Below are 21,749 nucleotides of genomic sequence, written 5' to 3' on the forward strand. Positions count from 1 at the left end.
TTTTCCAAATACAATTTCACATATAGTAAAAACTTGCCAATGCAACACAAATAAGGTACATTTTGCTTTCGTGACCGGGATTTTTATTTGGTACTACCAGACTCCAACCATACCCTTTCCAAAATTAGAATCTACAATTCACATACATTCACATTCCAAGGCTCTGAAGAACACTTAAAACATTGGCGGAACAAATTGTGATCTGGGGCGACCCAATAGCTGAATGGTTAGGTCACGTTCCACATAGGCAATGATGCCTGACAGTAACATGTCCCTAGTTCGATTCCTGACTTGCCGGAACATTTGCTGCATGTCACGTCCCCTGGACCTAGCCCATTAAGGCCATTCTACAAATTCCTGCCCTTCTAAATCAGTAGTTCACAAACCTTTTCGTGTCAAGGACCCCCCCCCCAAAAAAGTGTGTGTGTGTGTGTGTGTGTGTGTGTGTGTGTGTGTGTGTGTGTGTGTGTGTGTGTGTGTGTGTGTGTGTGTGTGTGTGTGTGTGTGTGTGTGTGTGTGCGTGTGCGCGCGCGCGTGACACAGATGCTCTCCCCGCTTTAATGGGCTAGAGCAGTGGTTTTCAAACTCGGGTCCAGGGACCATCTGGGTTCTTTGACAGTGTTCCAAATGGACCCTTACAGGTCTGTAACGCTGAGAGTTATGGGGGTCCTTAGTACTCTTAGTGTACAATTGCTGTTCACGTAAGTATAGAATGTTACAATCAAAGAATGATAATCATGAACATTTGTTCTATAAATCTGGAACCCGGTGTGTCCTGTCATTTATTATCAGTAAGTCTTAAACAGGCCAGACACGACGTAATCTGAGGCATCTCCATCTATGAGGCCTGTTCCATTACTATGAACGAACCAGCACGGAACATTTACTCCATTCTTCACATCATTCCTGTAGTCCTTCTGCCAGCCTCTGTGGACCAATGGAGAAAGAGACATTATTATATGGACTCAAATGTATTAAAAAAAATCACACCCTGTGTGAAGTGAGTGGGGCCTTGCTTAGCTTGGCTAACATGTTCAATCAGCCAAGCTAACATGTCCAATGTTAGCTTGGCTGATGGCACTGATATCACATGTAAACAATGTTTCAAAGTGACACACCTATTTATAGGTCTCTATTTCGTCATGCGTCTCGCTAGCCAATCAAAGCACACCCTTTCAACATATTGTCACGTGTCACGTGATGCTTGACCAATGTTGGCTTGGTGGACACACGGACATACAGACATACGGACACACAGACAAAGCCACGTATAGGAGTGGTTGCCTTCGGCACCACTCAAAAATCACACCCTGTGTGAAGAAAGTGGTGCCTTGGATGAGCCCCGTATTGATGTTGTCATCAATGTTTGTTTATTGGACAGACATACATACATACATACATACATACATACATACATACATACATACATACATACATACATACATACATACTGTACATACATACGGACGGACACACGGACAAAGTCAGATGTAGGAGTGGTTGGCACCACTCAAAAACTGTACAGTACATTGAAACAAAGACAAACACACACTTTTATCTGTACCAGATCTATAGAAATATTCATTCAGCCTATAGGATGAGACATGTGTACCTGGTCACATTGAGCTGCTGTCCCTTCACATACATGGTGGCATCAGGTTTCTCAGGGACCTCTCCTGGACGCAGATCTCCCACCTCGAACTCAACCCCATGGTAAAACTGACCTGGAGAGAGCAGCCCACCATTGTAATGTATTTATTTAAAAGGGAATCATTGTGGACTTCAGTTTATTTATTATTGATCTATTATTCTGAAAGCATTTTGTAATGTTTCCATAAGTTATAACCATTAGCATGATAATCTATAACGCTATACTAACAACTTAACTACACAATTACTGTACATCAAAGGTGGTCAATTATTTTGACAGCTTTTTTTTTGTCATAGGTGTGATTTGATAGGGGGGGGGGGGGTAGAATAGATGTTTCAGTGTACAGCATTGGTTCTCAAAGTGGGGTCCGGGGACCCCCAGGGGTCCTTGAGGGAGTTCCAGGGGGTCCCCAGCAAAATGATGGATAGTTGTGAAACCGTTTGTGGAACCAAATGGACCCTTATGGGTCGGTAACTCTGAGAGTGTTCAAATGGAGCCAAAAGGACCCTAACGGGTCCATTTGGTTCCATTTGTACACTCTCAGAGTTAAATTGACATTGATTTTACAATATAAATTGGGGTCCCAGAGATAGAAATGCCATTAAATAGGGGTCCGTAGCCCAGTGCATGTCAAACTGGGGGTCCTCAAATGGTTGAGAATCAGTGCTAGAGCCGTAAAAAAAACTTCTCTTATAAGGCATATCTTTTCAAATGGGGGTCCACGGGCTAATAAGTGACTATTTGGGGGTGCTTGACATGAAGAAGTTTTAGAACCACTGCCGTACAGTACATCTGAGATTCTATCCTGTCCTAGTGCTGCCCCCTAGTGTGTGGTTGTGTACCTAGCAGGCCGTGAACAGACGGGGAGAGAAGATGGCTGTCCAGGGTGTAGAAGCCCAGGTAGTCTTGGTGGTATGGGTGGCTCTTCCAGACCCGGTGCAGCAGGACCACAAACGTCACAGAATCTTTCAGGCTGACCGTCAGGGTGCAGTCTTTGGTCAGCAGGAGATCCATACTGGAGAAGGAGGTGCCAGGGCAGAGGGTACAGAGGTAGGGAGGTAATGGGGAGGGAGGGAAGAGGGAGGGAATGTTTATAGGGTGTACAACACCAGTCTGAATTTATGAATGACCAGAGAGCACCTGGAGTGCGCTCCCAGTATTTCTGAACGAACCTGTCAATGTCTATTGTAAATATGTATGCTCAATGACCTGTTGTACACGTTAGGCAAAACCCAGACATTGTAAGGAATTTGTAAAAGAAAAAAGAAACCTGGACAGATTTTAGGGACCCAAAAGGAGGACATGTCTGGGTAAAAGATGACGTTTGGTCAGTCACCCTCATTCAGCCTTAACTTTTAAATATCATATTGTGTACTTATAATTGTGAGCCAGAAGGTACTCTAAAAAGCAATAACTTACTTGGGTCCTTTAAGGGCAGCTTTATCAGACCACAGTAACTTCACACGTTTTCCATCTTGTAGCACAGAGATGTCTTCAGTGGTCACCTCCAGTCTCACCCCGAGGGTCTTGTGAATGATGCCGAAACGCCCAAAGTAGGTGTTGATTTTACCATCGGGGGCAACTTTCTTATCTCCAATAGTCTGACCGTTGACTAAAATTCCTGAGGAAGTAAAATTTAATTCAGTCACTCACAGAGCAGAGATGAAAACATATACATACAACTCATACAAAATACAACACTATTCAAATGTATTGAGTATTCAAATCCACATCAATATTATGTCCAAATCTTAAGTGTGAAACTAAAATGGATGTCAGAATAATCATCAGAAGTTGTCCACTACAGTATCTTTGGCTCTGAAAATGTGAATAATTAAAAAACGAGAAGAGAATCATATTTTTAATCACCTGTGGTTGTGTCTCTAACCAGGTTGAAGATGGCGCCTGGTGTGTCGTTGATGTTGAAGCACAGTGCATCATCTCTCTCTGGAAGCTCTATCATGAAATGAGGATCTCCATCCACTGAAAGGGCATTATCAAGGTGAGAGTTCAGTTATTATTGGACACTCAAAGTCCAGCTGCCAATACCTGAAGCTGGGCTATATATATGTTAGCACATGGGTATTTACCGTAATATGTGGGAGAAGAATGATAATTTTGCGAACTTGGACTTTGCCATCTGTTCCCGGTTCCTGGTTAAACAAAATGGCATCCAGATGAAAAACAAATACATTGGAAGCATAAACCTTTATTATTCTGTTGGGTGGAAATGGAATGTTTCACCTTGTCTCTCTGCCTCTTGTCGTTGCGCTGTAGAACATAAATAGTGAAAAGATATTAGAAGATCAATGACAATGTAATATGGATTCAGTAGCTTTAATAGTACTCGTGTCACAACGGACACAAGACCACACAGTCAAGTGTCACACTTTTTTCCTTCCCATTCCATCTTCCTAGTGTTCCCAAATGTACGATAATTTTGCCATATCACAAAAAAAGTGAGTGAATTTACTAAACTCCCTGGCTGCTGCTTCAGGATCCGATTTGGCTTTTCAAAATAAGTCAGGAAATCAGTCAATCTGAGCCTAGATCTGTACTCGGAGGCATTAAAAACACCGGTTTCAGGCTTTTATTTGTGTGAGGTCCAGGAGGTTGCCTGCTTCTAGGCAGCATACTGTATGTGATGCGTTTTTATCTCGTATAGGGCATAGCAGTGGCGGCCATTTTCTGGTTCCACTTCAAAATAGTCAATGCTTTTTTTCCATTGACATTTACAAAAATATTTATATCAATTATTTTAAGCCTAGAATCAAGCCATCCAGGGTCCTGGTGAATCATGACCATAAAACGTTTGATTCTGTGAAAATAAAAAACATTAAAACTGCAAAACAAAGGGTATTTATTAAATAAAGTATATCATATAATTAAATATAAAATAAATTTAAAAAATCACAGAAAAAAATGTTTTATGGTCATGATTCACCAGGACCCTGGATGGCTTGATTCTAGGCTTAAATTAATTGATATGAATATTTTTGGAAATGTCAATGGTCAATTGACTATTTTGAAGTGGAACCAGAAAATGGCCGCCACTGCTATGCCCTATAGGAGTCTCAAACAAGGTTGTTTCTTGAATGAATAAGATTTTCTTTCGTCTTGAATGAATAAGATATTTTTTGAGTGAAATTACATATTTACACTTGTGATTTATCTTTTTTGGCTGTGTACGATAGTTTTCTTTCAATTACGATAATTGACGATTTCCCATCTGTCAACACTGCATGGTCCCTACCCTCAGTCAGTTTGTCAGCGAGGAAGAAATCATCCTTTCCATCCTCGGTCTTGGGCTTGGTGACAACCATGGAGGTCAGTGGAGTGACAAAATTGTACTGCAGGGACATCTCAAGAGCCTTGGCTGTGGCGTTGCTTTTTTCATCTGGCGTACCAGTCTTACTGGAAAAAAGAAAAGAAAAACATAATATACTTCTTCCTACTTCCTGGTAGGAGTACTCAAATTCTTTACTTAAGTAAAAGTACCAATACTGCAATATAGAAATACTCTGTTACAAGTCAAAGTCCAGAATTAAAAATGTTCTTGAGTAAGTGCAAAAGTATTGGCATCAAAATGTAATTAAAGTACCAAAAGTAAAAGTACTAAATTGTTTGAAAATAGCAGATCTACAAGCTTAAGTTTGTGCTGAAGTGGTTAATGTATGTTTTATAATATAATAATTTATATCTGAGAAGTAACTAGTAACTAAAGGTTTCAAATAATTGTAGTGGAGTAAAAGTACAGTATTTTCCTCTGAGATGTAGTGGATTAGAAGTAAAAGTACGGAAAATTGGAAATACTCCAATAAAGTAAAAATACCTCAAAACTGTACTTAAGGAGTAAATGTACTTAGTCACTTCACACCACTGCGTTCTTTCTACACTGTAAGCAATCCAGAGCCTCAAAGTCCTGACAGAGCAGCTATAGCCTATAGCTAGAGAGATGATTCAAACAGACCTCTGCTCCAGTAGCTGTTGGATGGTCATGTAGGCCCACATGCGTTCTGTGAAGTCCCCAAAGATGTACTCCTTCTCTGGGTAGATAACGTTCCAATCTGTGGCGGCTGCCTGGCCCTGCACCTGAAAGTCCTCATCAGACTATAGAGAAGGAGAAGTAGTGGAGCTGCTAAGAGAAAAATCGTTCACTTTGTGATGCAAGCATGAAATTTGGTACATTTACTCTTCAAACCCCACTCTTTTCAAAAATACCGCTGGCCACGCAAAATTCCAAAATGGCGGCCCACAAATCCAAGATGTCTGTCCAAAAGTTAGGTTTTTCCTTTATAACTCGAAATGTATTGATTTTAAGCACCATAAATGTATTAAAGTTGAATATAAATGTGGGCATTGCGGATATTTTGGTACTAAGTACATGTCTGTATCTATTACGGTTCTTGAGATACAGCATATAGGTACTTTTACAGACTCAGGAGAGTAAGACATGTGTAACATTGATTGTTAATAAGTGAATATGGTGATATTTGGTGTTATTTTCATAACCTGTTATTTTCAGTAGGGTTATAACATACAATTCTAAATCTAAGATGGCGTCCAAGATGGCTGCCGTTAACTTGAAGTAATCATATCTTAGCAACTATGATACTTTTTTTTGGCGTGCATATGTTTTTTGGTCTATGAATCCAATGGGGCCATTGCAGTACAGAATTTAGACGTTGATAAAAGTGGATATTTTGGTACCTAGTGCATGTCTATATTATTGCGGTTCTTGAGATACAGCTTGAAGGTTCTTTTACGGAATCGGGAGAGCATAAAAAAGAGGTTTGAGTTACACCTCACAGTTGCAACTGCACAGAGCTGTACACATGAGACCCAGTTTATAGCACTTGCACCTGCCACGACAGCCACATTTACAGCCACATTTGGTAAGCTGTTTGCACGTCTTGGCTATTGGAGAGTTGGCTGTCCAGAAGACCTGCCATTCCTCACCAACCTTCTGCCATCCCCAGTCTGCAGGGTCCTCTACTCCTGGCTGACACTGGGTTGCCTGGGCCCACACACAACCAGCCTGGTAGGCAGTACGCCTGGTGTGTTGGAGCAAAGCTGCTCTGGTTGGTGGGATTGACTCATAAGGCCTCTGCTTTCTGGCAAACATGTCAAACCTGGCCTCATCCACAGTAGCAGCTGTGCTGGATCTGTCATACATTAGGATGACAAACCTCTCCAGAATCTGTAGGTCACAATCCTCCACTGTGGGAGGGTAAATACCCAGTTTGGAGAATACAGGCGAGACCTCTGGGCATATGTCCCATGTCTGCCAAGCAGTTTTCTTGCCTTTGTTGCGGAAGGCTGACACAGTGTCACATCCTGTAAAGGCATGAAAGAATAGCATGCCTTTGACCTTCTCCTGGCCAACAAAATGAAATAGGTCATGCACACTGATCCAGCGCAGGCTCTGACCTTGTCCAAATGCAACCCACATCTGCTGTAGTCCAGCCTCTTGAAGAGCAGCGAAGACACTTAGTGCTAAGATGAGAACATCTGTGTCATTTGCCTTGATCAGGATGGATTGGCTACCATGTTCTGCAGCATGTTTGGCGTGCACAAAGATGCAGCTATCAGCTTCCTCATGAGAGCATTTATCCAGTCCATCAAGACCAGTTTCATGAGTGCTGAGGACAGCAGGTCACAATCACAATATTTGGAACGAACATTTGTGCAACCTTGTCGGCAAGAAAGTGATACAACTTGTGCCTCAGGAAGTTATGCCAGTTAGATGGCATGTGTCATTGTGTACTTGCTGCTGTACATGTATATCACTGGTAGGAAGTCAAGAGCTGCATAGTCCTCAAATGTCTTGGATATTTTTGGTGGCAGGGCATGGACCAAAGCTGACCCATCTACAATGAGAACATCTGCCTCAGGTTCTTTGTCAACTGGTGGGACATAAGTCTCAAGGATAGAAGTCAGCTGAGACTTCTGGCAAGAGTACAGTCTTCCACCTTTGCTCAACGCAGCAGGAAAGGACTGGTTCTCATGCTGAAAGAACTCATGCAGGTCACACACTCGGCTCTGACAGGAGATGAAAAGCTTTGAGAACAGCTGACAGTCCTCCTTGAGAAGCTTCTGCTTTGAGGGTTCAGCAGAAGAGGAATCCTGTCTGAAGAAGTCAGCTTTGTTTTTCTTGATTGGCTCATAGAAGAAGGATGGATTGTCTTCCAGTGCCTTACAACTAGGTTCAGTTATTATCGGTTAACCTACACCTAGCCCGATCATTCTTCCAATGCCATTTAAGTCCCGTGTGATCTGTACACCATCCGGGTAACTTAAGCCCCGTTACCCTTGGCTCGGCTCTCCCGCGCTGGCACACCCTTTCGATTCAGGTGCGGCTATCTAACTATATCTACTAACTACCAACTATGGTTTACTAGCTAATGGATATGGGGCAGTCAGACAGCATTTGGGACACTAAACTAAACTATACTACAACTACAAGGCTAATAAAACATTAGTATATCTAGATCAGCCGACACTGAACCCCATGCTGAGTTACACAGCAGTGATGTCACCAGTGTGCCCTGGTTGTGTGCTGACATTCACTCTATTGCATTTGTAAGATTTTATCAATGTCTAAATTCTGTACTGCAATGGCCCCATTTGAACACATAGACCAAAAACATGTGCACGCCAAAAAGAAAGTTTCATAGTTGTTAAGAGTTGTTAAGTTTTTTAGTTTTTGATTTAGAATTTTATGTTACAGCCCTACTAAAAACAGGTTATGAAAATAACATTTTCATTTTGCCATATTCACTTAACAACAATCAGTGTTACAAATGTATTGCTCTCCCGAGTCTGTAAAAGTACCTATATGCTGTATCTCAAGAACCGTAATAGATACAGACATGTACTTGGTACCAAAATATCCGCAATGCCCACATTTATATTCACCTTTAATACATTTATGGTACTTAAAATCAATACATTTCGAGTTATAAAGGAAAAACCTAGCTTTTGGACGGACATCTTGGATTTGTGGGCCGCCATTTTGGAATTTTGCGTGGCCAGCGGTATTTTTGAAAAGAGTGGGATTTGAAGAGTAGATGTACCAAATTTCATGCTTGCATCACAAAGTGAACGATTCTTGCTATATTCTGCAGTTAGCCGCTGCACTAAAGAGAGTAAACGGGTTAGGGGTACCGTGCTTTATCATCTAAAGCAGGGCTGGGCAACTTTAATGATGGAGAGGGCCACTATATTTCCACACTCACTCCAGAGGGCCACATTGCATATGCTGTCGGGCAGACACCTCTTATCTCCGTATTTTAACTTTTTTTCGTAAATGAATGCCAATTTATGCCATTCTATGTCACACAAAAGTAGCAAAAATAGCCGATCTACAAGCTCAAAACGCGTTGCACTGCGTCGCGTTTTGAGCTTTTAGATCTGCTATTTTTGCTATTTTTGAATTGGAATTCAGGTTTTTTTTTTGCTACAGTATGTTTGAATTGGAATCCTGAAAAGTATAATTTTGATTTAATTTCAAATGCATTTAGTTATAGTTATGTTAACTTTTTGAACTTAAATACAAATACATTGGACGTAAAAAAGATTATAGCATTTTAATACTAGTCATTAAGCTACTACTAATATAGACAGAAGTAATTGATGCGGGTCATGTTTGCATGTTTGGAATTGTAACAGCTGAAATCAATAATATATCAGTATTCTGATATTAACCTGCGGGCCGCATTAAGTGAAGGTGGGGGCATTAAGTGAAGGTGGGGGCATTAAGTGAAGGTGGGGGCATTAAGTGAAGGTGGGGGCATTAAGTGGAGGTGGGGGCATTAAGTGGGGGCCGCATGTGGCCGCCAGTTGCCCATATATGATCTAAAGTAAGAGACTACGGTAGCTACTCCTCTGTCTCACCCCCTTGGCGAACACTTCCACCATGAAGTTATCCATGTCATTGTCACTCAGTCGTCCAGCCACCACGATCTCTGAGCCGTTGAACAGCTGAGTGAAGTGGCTGTTGGTCAGGGACTCTACGGTGTTGTCAGGGTAACGCATGTCCACCTCTAAGAGTAGAGTACTGGCCACCTCCTCATAGAAACCCTGGGGAAAATAATAATAATTAGGGTAATAATAATAAGGGTAATAATAATAATAATGATAATAATAATAATATTAAATCATCTTTATTCAAATATCACTTTTCCAGACAGATATGAAAAAGTACATGCAACACCAGTAAATAGTATTTTTACAATAGGATGAGGCTGGCTAGAATCAAGCCATGCAAGTCACGGCTAGTCAGTGCTGAAAAAAGTACTCAAATGTTTTACTGAAGTAAAAGTATCAATACTACAATGTAAGATGTACTCTGTTACAAGTGAAAGTCTGGAATTGACAATGTACTTGAGTAGAAGTACAAAATGATAAAGTAGGCTATGCTCTAGGAGGGGCGGGATGATTTGATTGACAAGCTACACAACCACTAACCTCGCGTCACCAGTCTTTCTACCTCGGAGGAAAGCCTAGTATGCGTTACTAAAGACCCATATGATCCGGTCTAGGCCACGCCTACTGAAAAAAAAAAAAGAAAAAAGAATCCTCTTTCCGGATTCTGCCCATCCGGTTTTGCGGTGCCGCTTTGTTTTGGTTCCCCAATCCCTATTTAAATGGAATAGAATTTCCCCGTGGGATAATACAGACGCTAAATAGTCTCCGGATAGTGCACGCACATTTATATTTAAAAAATAAGCTAAACTATGCCGCATCAAGGATTTTATTAGGACGGACCTATTTTGGGGTGAGATGTCTTTCCGGTTCTGCCCATTCGGCCACTTTTTTTTTTTTTTTTACTTCCGCTCCCGACCGGATCATAGACACGAAAAGATATGCTGCCCAGGCTACACAACCACTAGCATTCATTCCCCGCCCCCGCTCTTGATTGACAAGCTACACAACCAATAGCCAGCTGCCCCCCCCCCCCCCCCCCCCGGAAGCGGAAGCGCGCCAGCCATACAGACGCTTCAGAGCCAGAGGAGGCGTCTACCTTTATATGTCTATGGGTGTAACGCTGTCCGTACTTTTTCACTGTCTATGATCACACCCTCCCTTACTGCACCGTGAGTTGGGCGGTCGCATCTGAGGCCTCGTAGATTCTGCGGGCCAGGCCCTTGTTCTGTTGGGCCATCACATCCAGAAAGGAGTAATCCACATGGTTTCCAAATCCCAGACAGAAGAGAGACATTTTTCCGTCAATAGCTTCGCGGGCATTTGCTTGGATGGTTGGGATGTCAGTAACTCCTGTATGTAAATACACGGTACATATATGTTGTACATATACAGTATATGTAGAATATAACAAACGGAAATATTTATAGTACAATGGTACCTTCCATCCTATCAATGAGAGGACCACAAACATTTTCAGAATACACTACAGGAGGTTAGCTCCCACACATTTGCAAAGATGGAAAAATGTACACGTAGTCAATAATAGGAGTATATAAACACATTTATAAACACGTTTATACCATACATGGGCAACTGGCTTCACTTAATGCAGCCCGTAGGTTAATATCGGAATACTGATATATTATTGATTTCAGCTGTTTACAATTCCAAACATGCAAACATTACTCGCTTTAATTACTTCAGTCTATATTAGTAGCTTAATGACTAGTATTAAAATTCTATTGTCTTTTTTATGTCCAATGTATTTGTTTTTAATTTCATAAAGTTAACATAAGTATAACTAAATGCATTTGAAATTAAACAAAAATGTTATTTTTCAGGATTCCAATACAAAAATAGCAAAAACTAAAATCTGAATTCTAATTAAAAAACGCGTCAGCTTGTAGATCTGCTATTTTTGCTATTTTTGTGTGACATAGAATGGCCCGAAAGTATAATTATGCAATGTGGCCCTCTGGAGTAAGTGTGGAAATATAGTGGCCCTCTCCATCATCAAAGTTGCCCACCCCTGGTTTAAACAACGTTATAGCTAGATACAAAATTACCAGAGATATTTGTTACAGGGCTCACAAAATCCTGTGCTCTGTAGCACACAGTTCAATATAGTAAATACACCTATACTCGGGGATGCATATAATGTGCCCCAACTACAGTACTGTATGTGCAGTCCTCTCCGTGCCACAACTCTGCACAGACTTGCCAAAAAAAATCAAATAAACAGCTTATATTTGGAAACATCAGCTTTGTCAGTCTTTGCTCATTCTAGCAGTAGTGCATGCATGCCAAGAGAACATTTGCGGGTTTTTTTGTACTTTAATTCTGTTAATTTGGTGCTTAATTCGGTACCTTTTAAGCTTTAGGTCATCAGTCCTTTAATTGTATGACATTTCAAACGTTGAGCTCACCTTCATTTGGCATTCCATCAGTCATGAAGATAATCATATCGAAGCTCCTTTCTGGGAGGGTGTTGTCTTGCCTGCCTTTCACCAGCATGTCCACAGCAGTCAGTACTGCTGTATTGATATTGGTCACTGGAAGGGGAATACACATGTCAAATATTAAATCAAATTCAACTGTATCTTTGCTTTCAAACATTATCCATCATCCATATTAGGAAGTGAACAAGGACAGTGAAAGATGGGACTTAGTATTTATTTATTTTTAGTCTGGTTGCCCTAACAGGGCAACCAGTACTCTTCCGACTTTCTTCTTCTTCTTCTTTCTAGATAAACTTTATTTTGCCGCGCAATTTCTCCCACACTCGTGCCATACTGTATGTCAAATTGACCGGCTTCACCGGGAATCGATGGCTTGTACTTTGCTAAGAGATTGGTTACATAGTTTAATTGATATTGATTTATTAGTGCATTACATTTCCCCATCCACTTTAATGGGAAAATGAAAAACTCCCATTCAAGTATTTTTTCCTCAGAAACCGTAAGGGCTAGAGTTACAAGACTTGGAGGGTCTAAAACTTTCTATACACGTTTGAAGGACCATGACAAAGACTTTTAATGTGTGGTAAAACTGAACGTCATGAAACCTTTAACCTGCATGCTTACTTCCATCGGTTTCTATCCCTCTGGTGAATGTCAGGGCTTCGGCCACATTTTCCTTGCTGGCCTTAATGAGAGATTCTTTCCAGAATTTAATCTTATCATCAAACAGGATGATGGCAAAGTAGTCGTCCTCGTGCAGGTCCTCGATGATGGCCAGCATTGCCTCACGTGTCTGCACAGCACAGGGTAACATGCAGTGGTGGAAAAAGTACTCACATTTTTTTACTTAAGTAAAAGTATCAATACTGCAATGTAGAAATACTCTGTTACAAGTAAAAGTCCGGAATTCAAAATTGACTTGAGTAAAAGTACAAAAGTATTGGTATCAAAATGCACTTAAAGTACCAAAAGTAGAAAGTACTCATTATGCAGAATGTCTCATTTCACTACACATTGTGAGCTTGTAGATCGGCTATTTTCAAATGGCCAAAATCTATATAGGGCTGAAGTGGGTGATGTATGTTTTGTAATAACAATCCAAATCTACACAGTAACTAGTAACTAAAGTTTTCAAATAATTGTGGTAGAGTAAAATGACATTGTCTTCCTCTGAGATGTAGTGGAGTAGAAGTAAAAGTACAGAAAATTGGAAATACTCCAGTAAAGGAAAAAATACCAAAAAATGTTACTTAGTACAGTACGTGAGTAAATACTGGAGACATTTTTTCTCTCACACACTCACTCATACTTTACACTTTCTCACCTGCCTTATTGCAGTTCCAGACATGGATCCACTGATGTCGATCACAAACACCACGTTCTTTGGAACTGTGGGTAAGTCAGGAGGTGCAAAGAAGTGGACGAAGTATCCATTCACGACCTGAGGGGGGAAAAAAAGACAAATGTACTGTATACTCAGAAAGCAGCGACGGAAAGGGTATATACTCTATATACTGTATATAAGTGGTTTTGTAATAATTATCAACATCTACAAAGTAACTAGTAAAGTTTTCGAATAATTGTAGTGGAGTAAAAGTACAATATTTGCCTCTGAGATGTAGTGGAGTAGAAGTAAAAAGTACTGAACATTGGAAATACTCCAGTAAAGTAAAAGTACCTCAAAATCGTGCTTAAGTACAGTACTTGAGTAAATGTACTTAGTTACTTTACGCCACTGGAGAATAGAAACGATAGACAGCTGACCTGAACGTCCCCTAGGCTCGTGGCCCGTTTCACGTCGTACTTGATGATGAAATCTCCATCGATCAGAGTTCCATCACAGGCTGGACACTCTGGCTGTGACTTCTGCTGCTCCAGTGTCGGGGAGAAGGAGATGTGTGCCTGAGAGAAGGACAGTGGTGGAAAAAGTACTCAAATGTTTTACTTAAGTAAAAGTATCAATACTGCAATGTAGAAGTACTACTCTGTTACAAGTAAAAGTCCCGAATTCAAAATTGACTTGAGTAAAAGTACAAAAGTATTGGCATCAAAATGTGCTTAAAGTACCAAAAGTAAAAGTACTAAAATGTTTGAAAATAGCAGATCCACAAGCTCACATCGACTCGTTGTGAGCTACGAGATCGGCTATTTTTAAATAGCCTTGGTATAGAATAGGGCTAAAGTGGTTTATATATGTTTTATAATGTAATAAATTATGATTTATATCTGCAAAGTAACTTGTAACTAAAGTTTTCAAATAATTGTAGTGGAGTAAAAGTATAATATTTGCCTCTGAGATGCAGTGGAGTAGCAGTAAAAGCATTGAAAATTGGAAATACTCCAGTGAAGTAAAAAATACCTCTAAATTGTACTTGAGTACTGTACTTGAGTAAATGTACTTACAGTAGTTACTTTATACCACTGCATCTGACATGTCTAATAGAAGACAAGAGGGTAAAGCGCTGCTGGGTGTGTTATTGCCACATGCTGTGCTATTTAGATGGTTCAAGTGTGCTGCAGTTTGTTGCTGGAATAAAGTATTAATTGTCAAGCGAGATTGTAAACAGCAGGTTTCCTTCAATAAATCCAAGGCTCACTGTAGTTTTATGGGAAAAAAGAAAAGAAAAAAATGGTTAAATTTGACTTTATTTTTCGTGACAGATTTAAGAAACAACCTAAATGCTGAGGCCTGCTCTGGTGGTCATCAGGGTAGTTTGTCAGTAATGAGTTGCCCACTTACTCATTACTTCTTCTTTCTACAAAACTACAGAGTGTGCCTTGGATTTATGGAATATGATGCATATGTAATAGTTTAATTATAGGGAAGATGGGCATGTTATTCAACAGGGTAGGGTAGAAGATACACAAAGATGAATGTGAGAGATGAATGAAACGAGCTGTCCGAAGAACCTTTAATGAGAACGTATAGAGCCATTTTTAGCCCTCTCTACCTTTTTGTCTGTGACGGTTTTCTCCACCAGAGGGAGCAGCTCATTGGATAAGGATAAGAAGGTTCCATGGGCATCAACATGTGCAATACCCTGTGGCTCATAGATATCTGCCACAATCTGTGCAAAGTGAGACACAAACACACACACAAAGTGAGATTAGCCTTTCATTAAGGGACCCACTTCACCCATTTTCAACTTATATTATTCATATAATTGGTCCTCACTAATGCTCAGTCATTATAATAAGATGGCACCATTTATGACTACCCCGTTTGTGTCTCAGAGGAGGGCTGTGGACTAGAGTTCTCAAATTCTGCCCGAACTCGACCGACCCGATGTTTCCAGGCCGGGCTGGGCCTAAAATGTATGCTATTTAGTCGGGCCGAGCCAAGCCTCGGGTTCCGTGAAAATAAATGAAAAAAGAGTAAAACATATATAATTCTCTTCTGTCTATTCTTGTGTATTTATTGGTTATGAAGAGGCCGCTGACTGGCCTTTCACTTTTACTATGTGATAGGAGTGGAGAGAGGCTCAGTTTACACTTTACACAATGACGCGTCAGGAAGAGCGAGAGAGAGAGAGAGAGAACGAGAAATGTGTGACAACAGGGATTTAACAGTCTACCTATATGTTTTGCAGAACTCAGCATGTTTTATGAACGACTGAGCATGTGAAGTTGTTCAGTCGTTCATAAAACGGTCATTAGGCCGCCTGTACTGTGGGTAACCATGGCCATCATGAGGCAGTCGAGTGTTGTCACAGAAGTCTTTAGGGAAGCTGTTATTGACCATGCAGGGGCTGTTACGTTCGGCTGTCCCACAGGGTCCATGTAGCATGGATTGACGCAGAGTGGCTCCTTCTGTGGGTCAGGTATGTCTGCTAGTACAGTGATTCTCAAACTATTTCACGTCAAGGACCCCCAAATTGACACTTATTAGCCCGCGGACCCCCATTTGAAAAGATATGCCAGGGGGACCCCCATAAGAGAAGATTTTTACGGCTCTAGCAGGGATTCTCAATCAGTGTAATTTAAAGACCCCCCCAGTTTGACATGCAGTAGGCTACGGCCCCCCATTTAATGGCATTTCTATCTCTGGGACCCCAATTCATATTGTAAAATCAATGTTAATTTAACTCTGAGAGTGTACAAATGGAACCAAATGGACCCTAACGGGTCCATTTGGTTCCATTTGTACACTCTCAGAGTTACAGACCCATAAGGGTCCATTTGGTTCCTATAAATCATTTAGCTGGGGACCCCCTGGTATCCCCTCTAGTACCCCTGGGGGTCCCCGGACCCCACTTTGAGAACCAATGTGCTAGTACACCACCACTCTTTGAGTTTGCCGTAATTGTGATAAAGAGGTCAAACTTCCTGTATATGGTTGCTATGGCAACCTGCCATTTCAGGCTGAGGGTCTGATAGGCAAATCAGAGAATCAATCAAGCCGAGAGTCTGATCACAGATCTAGGTGGGGTAAGATGCCTAAAACATACCGCCATAGCTCTGATCAACAGTCTGTGGCAAGTTTCGGGGCAAATGGAGTGATCCTGTGCGTGTTTACCCCGGGGCTTTTGTCAATTATATAGTAGTAAGATAAGATATTAAGATAGTAAGATAAGATTGTTCGGGCAGGCCCAGTTAAGGCCGGGCCTTAATCTTCAGGCCCGTTGAGAACTCTACTGTAGACCGTTCGGAAATCTGCCTACCAGTGACATCATCGGTAGGCAGGTTTCCTATCGATGATGTCACTGGTAGGCATGTGATAACGTAACGTAACGTAACGAATCAGAGTCTGGATTTCCAAGCTAGGTTTCTGAACTGTCCACAGCCCACCAGTGAGATACAGAATGAGTAGCTGGAAATTGTGGCATCTTATAGTGAGCATTAGTGATGATTAGATAAGGTTGAAAACGGGTAAAGTGCTCCTTTAAAAAGTATGTGATGTGCACGGAGATCCACCTGAAAGTTCCGGACAAGCTGCTTGGGTTTGACCCGGATCAGAAGCTCATACTGCCCTAGTTTCCTCTTAAGAAGCTCCTCATAGGTCAGAATGAATTTCACGTTGCTATTGGCAGCAATGTTTACTGACACAGAGAACTTCTCCATTTTTCTTCCAGAGGCCCTAGAACACAGACAAACCAAAAATAATGAATAAAAGAATGATGGGGAATACCGTGTGTAAGTACCATGCGATGCGAGAGTGCGGTCTAGCCAACAACACCAACTCGGGACCCCTCAATTACTGGCCTAGAAAAGAAACGAAATAAAAACTAAGCTATGGTGACTAAAACTAAGACTAAATGTATTGAACATTTCGTCAACAAATAAAAACTAGACTAAAATGTTGGAGGGACTAGTGGAGAAGAGATCCAGTAAAACTAAAATACAAGTCATTTCATGTTTCCCAATATGCGTCGTGAGCGGCGATTTTCAGAGTGCAACCAAGTGTAAAATCAGGCATTACGACGCCATCAAGGCACCGCCAACATACATTTTAGTCGACTAAATCAACTGTAGATTTAGTCGACTATAATCTTATGATATTTAGTCGACTAAAACTAGACAAAAACTAAAACATTTCAGATGATTAAAATATGACTAAAACTAAATGGAATTTTATTCAAAAGACTATGACTAAAACGAATTAAAAGTTTCAGTCAAAATCGACACTGCCTGCCAGCCTCATCCTTCTCTCTCTGACCTGTGTTAAGTCCCCGTAGAGGACCTAATTTCTGATGTGGTCCGTCCAGCTAGTGCTATTCGTAGCATTCTTGTGTAGACTCTATATCCAGGGCCCTTTCCTGTTGTGCAGTCCCATACAGCAACACTGACTCCACTTTAGTTACACACAGCCACCTCTTGAGGTCTTCCTCCATGTCATATATCAGTCAGCTCCTCATGACACTGGCCACCTCTGGTAAAATCGCCCATCTCCTAATTGAAAAGGATCATGCTGTTCTCTCCCCTTTTAGTGTAATGGCCTAACTCCCTAGTGTGACTTAGGCCAAAATAGGCCTTTTTTTTGCCTAAGTCACATGGTTTTGTGACTTAAGCCAAATTATTTACTGATTTAGGCCATTTTGTATTTTTTTTTGCTTTTTTTTTCAGATTTAATCCTATTTAAACCTATTTAAATCTTATGTTACATAACTGACAGACAGTGTTATTTCTATTTAAATAGTCATAATTTGTATTAAACATTTTGGGTGAAATGATTAAGAAATATAATATAGTTTTGTTTTGGATCAGTTTTTTATTTTTCCTGAAAAACTTTTAAAAAATGACTTAGGCCATTAGTTTAGCAAGGCGACGATATTCTACACTCTCCTCATCCCATGCAGAGCATTCCAGGCAAATGCCCGCTGGACCTTCAGGTCCTGTTCCGTTGAAGCAGTCCAGGCCCGGAGATATCCGAAGTCCTCGACTATACCTCGAGCGCCATCCCGTCGGCAGTGGCAATGGTTTTGTCCTTCGTGTCAACTGTCAATACTGTCAAGGCCGATCTTCCTGCACTCCATTTCTACTACCAGTAGGAGTTCCCTTCCTTTCTCTGCTGTATCCGACACTAGGGAAATGTCATCTGCTATAGCTATTTCACCCCTCTCCCAGTAACATGCCCTGAGACTTACCTGACCAGTCCAGCAGTCTCTCCTGATGAGACAGCTTTGTCATACTGCTTCTTGGCTTTCTCCTTCTCTTTGACATCTCCAACATACATCTGATTATCAATTTCCCTGAAAAGCAAATAGAGTCAGAACTCAACAGAGGTTTATCACTAATAGTTGTCATTTAAAAATCAAAAAAGGCATATGAGCTTTGCAGTGGTAGAAAAAGTACTACAATGTTTTACTTAAGTAAAATTATCAATACTGCAATATAGAAATACTCTGTTACAAGTAAAAGTCCGGAATTCAAAATGTACTTGAGTAAAAGTACAAAAGTAGTGGTGTCAAAATGTACTTGAAATACCAAAAGTGAACTCATTATGCAGAATGTCCCATTTCACGTTTTCAAATGTATACTAATCTTTTGAAAATAGCAGATCTGCAAGCTCATAATGCGTCGCACTGTGAGCTTGTAGATCGGCTATTTTCAAACGGCCAAAATATATATAGGGCTGAAGTGGTTAATGTATATTTTGTAATAATAATCTAAATCTACAAAGTAAGGTAAGGTAAACTTTTATTGTCCCGAAGGAAATTTGTTTTGGGCTTTAACCCCAGCTGCAGCCACACGTAAAACAGTGACAATACAAAATACAAAATACAAAATACATAACAGGGGGGGGAGGGGGACAACATTACACAAGTGCACAGATAGTGATCGGTCTACTCTTAATGGTCACTGCAGGGCCTCATTTAGCATTTTAGTTGCCACAGGAACAAACGATTTTTTGAATCGTACATAATTCCATCTAGGTTCGCTATACCTTCTCCCAGAGGGCAGCATTACAAACTGTCCATGTAAAACATGGGTAGCATCACTGACTATTTTCTGAGCTTGTCTTAGCGTGGCCTGCTCGTAAATAGACTGCAGAGAGGGGAGTTGTCTTACTCCTATGATTTTCCCTGCAGTCTGCACCAATCGGAGCAATTTGGACCTCAGTTGCACTGAGAGGTTGCCAAACCAAACTGTGATGCCAAATCTGACCAGACTTTCCAAGACCGCTCGGTAGAACACTAACATAAACTTTTGGTCAACACCATGAACCCTGAGACGGCGGAGGAAATGCAGTCTTTGCTGAACTTTACTACAGAGACTGTCCACATGTGTATTCCACGTTAGCGTGTTGTCAATGCTAATGCCCAAGTATTTATATGAGGAGACCTGTGAGATGGTCGAGTCATGGATGACCACAGGCCTGTGGTCACCTATACTCCTAGGGTCAAACACCATCTCCTGTGTCTTCCTCACATTGAGAACAAGGTGGTTGTCATCGCACCATGCTACAAACCTCTGAACCTCTGAAAAATAGGTAGCTAAATCTCTATCTTTACCCAGTAGGGAAAGTAACTAGTAACTAAAGTTTTCAAATAATTGTAGTGGAGTAAAAGTGCAATATTTGCCTCTGAGATGTAGTGGAGTAGAAGTAAAAGTATTGGAAATTGTAAATACTCCAGTGAAGTAAAAACACCTCAAAATTGTAGTCAAGTACAGTACTTGAGTAAATGTACTTCACATTTACTTTACACCACTGGAGCTTTGGAACATTGGATACAGAGGCAGACACGGGTTCTAAACACACAGTAAGAAGAGACAGAGAGATGGCACTGACATGCTGAAGTTGGTGATGAAGGCGGTCTTGGGCAGCTCCACCTCGTAGAAGATCTCCTGTGAGGAGTTGGCCTTGTTCAGAGCAGTGGAGGTCATGACGGTGTGAGCGAAACGAGACGCTACGGTACAGTCCACTGTAACACTGTCCACCTCCACCTGAGAGAGAGAGAGAGAGAGAGAGAGAGAGAGGGAGAGGGAGAGGGGAATGGAAGGGAGAGAATGATGGGAGACAAATACAGTATGTGCTATACAGCTCAGAAAGTGTCCGTTGACATTCAACAATGTCCACAGAGACTTTGTCTTGCGAATATGAAACAGCCTTTAAGGTGCACTATTGTCTTTTTTTCCCTCACAATCTTGATCACGTTCACAACTAGGGAGCTAGCTGCCTCTAATTGGTGTCAAAGAAAAAGTATTAGCATTTTGCTCACATGAAAAACACTGTTATTCCACATTGGGAGAGTCATGGCTTGTCTAATGACAGTTGTATTTATCGTTTCTTCATTAACAGACTGAAAAAAGAGATTTTGTTTCTTACCTCTATGTTGTTTGTACTTCTTTTCTGCAATAAAAAACATGAAGAGACACTCATCATGGGACTCATTAACTGGGATAAAATACAGTATGAGTAGGCCACTATATGAGTAGGTCTAACTTGAGGAGTTTACAAAGTTTACAGTGAAGCAGGCATCTTCAATCACTTATCATGATTTTTATTATAAGTGAGTAATGAGAATCAATTAGTATCATTAAAATTAGTATAAAATGATTATCATAAAAAAGTATTTAGTTTACCAAAATGTTTTTTTATTTCAGACTAAAAGGAATTGAAATAACGATAAAGATGAAGTTCAAAATGTGTAAGCAGTGAATTTCCAACTTCATGAAGTCGTTTTTCCAACAATGTAATTTCAACCATACCTTAAGTAACCTGGTGGCATCCTGTGTCTCCTGGAATTCACATAGAAAGGCGAATTAAAATAGAGGCTACAAACTACAATGCAAGACTGAAAACTGAGTACTGAACTACATTAATTGCATTTAAATGTGTTGTGCTGTTGCATTATGAATGATATACATTAGTATCGTTATTATTGTTATAAATTACACAACTACAAAATAAGCAGAAAGAGACGAGAAGCAGTGTTGTTACCTGTATGGCAGCGTCATTGCGGGAGATAACCAAAGCTCCTTGGGCCTGGCTGAGAAGCCAGAGACAGAGACAGCCCCACCACAGCAGCACAACACTCCTCAACCTAGACATGACTAAACTCCACTAAAACGCTCACTCACTTCATTGCTTAGGAGAGAGCCCAATGTCCCTGCCCAGGAGGAGGGCTCAAAATGTGTGTGTTGTGTCGAAAACATATTGACTAAAAGACCTGACATAACCTAATGCCCCAATTACTGTAGCATCCAGGCTTGTACATTTTTTTCTATATTATTTATGTTATTGTGTTTTGGAAACACAATAATGCCCT

General features: G+C 40.8%; 1 protein-coding gene across 1 annotated transcript; it reads right to left on the bottom strand.

Annotated features, from left to right (window-relative positions):
• Positions 1-788: 788 nt before the first annotated feature.
• On the bottom strand, positions 789-21,532 carry LOC311048625 (inter-alpha-trypsin inhibitor heavy chain H3-like; the record flags this gene model as incomplete). Its single annotated transcript, XM_084061889.1, has 20 exons — positions 789-927; positions 1,613-1,724; positions 2,494-2,666; positions 3,071-3,272; positions 3,521-3,634; positions 4,905-5,065; positions 5,622-5,761; positions 9,548-9,733; positions 10,749-10,930; positions 12,007-12,132; positions 12,664-12,832; positions 13,364-13,480; positions 13,804-13,941; positions 14,991-15,107; positions 16,954-17,116; positions 18,624-18,728; positions 20,270-20,424; positions 20,807-20,830; positions 21,190-21,219; positions 21,422-21,532. The coding sequence occupies 20 exons, from the start codon at positions 21,530-21,532 to the stop codon at positions 789-791; spliced, it is 2,664 nt and encodes an 887-aa protein (XP_083918015.1).
• Positions 21,533-21,749: the final 217 nt, after the last annotated feature.

Source organism: Gymnoscopelus microlampas (genome assembly GCF_963454915.1).
Source record: "Gymnoscopelus microlampas genome assembly, chromosome: 7".
Classification (NCBI taxonomy): domain Eukaryota; kingdom Metazoa; phylum Chordata; class Actinopteri; order Myctophiformes; family Myctophidae; genus Gymnoscopelus; species Gymnoscopelus microlampas.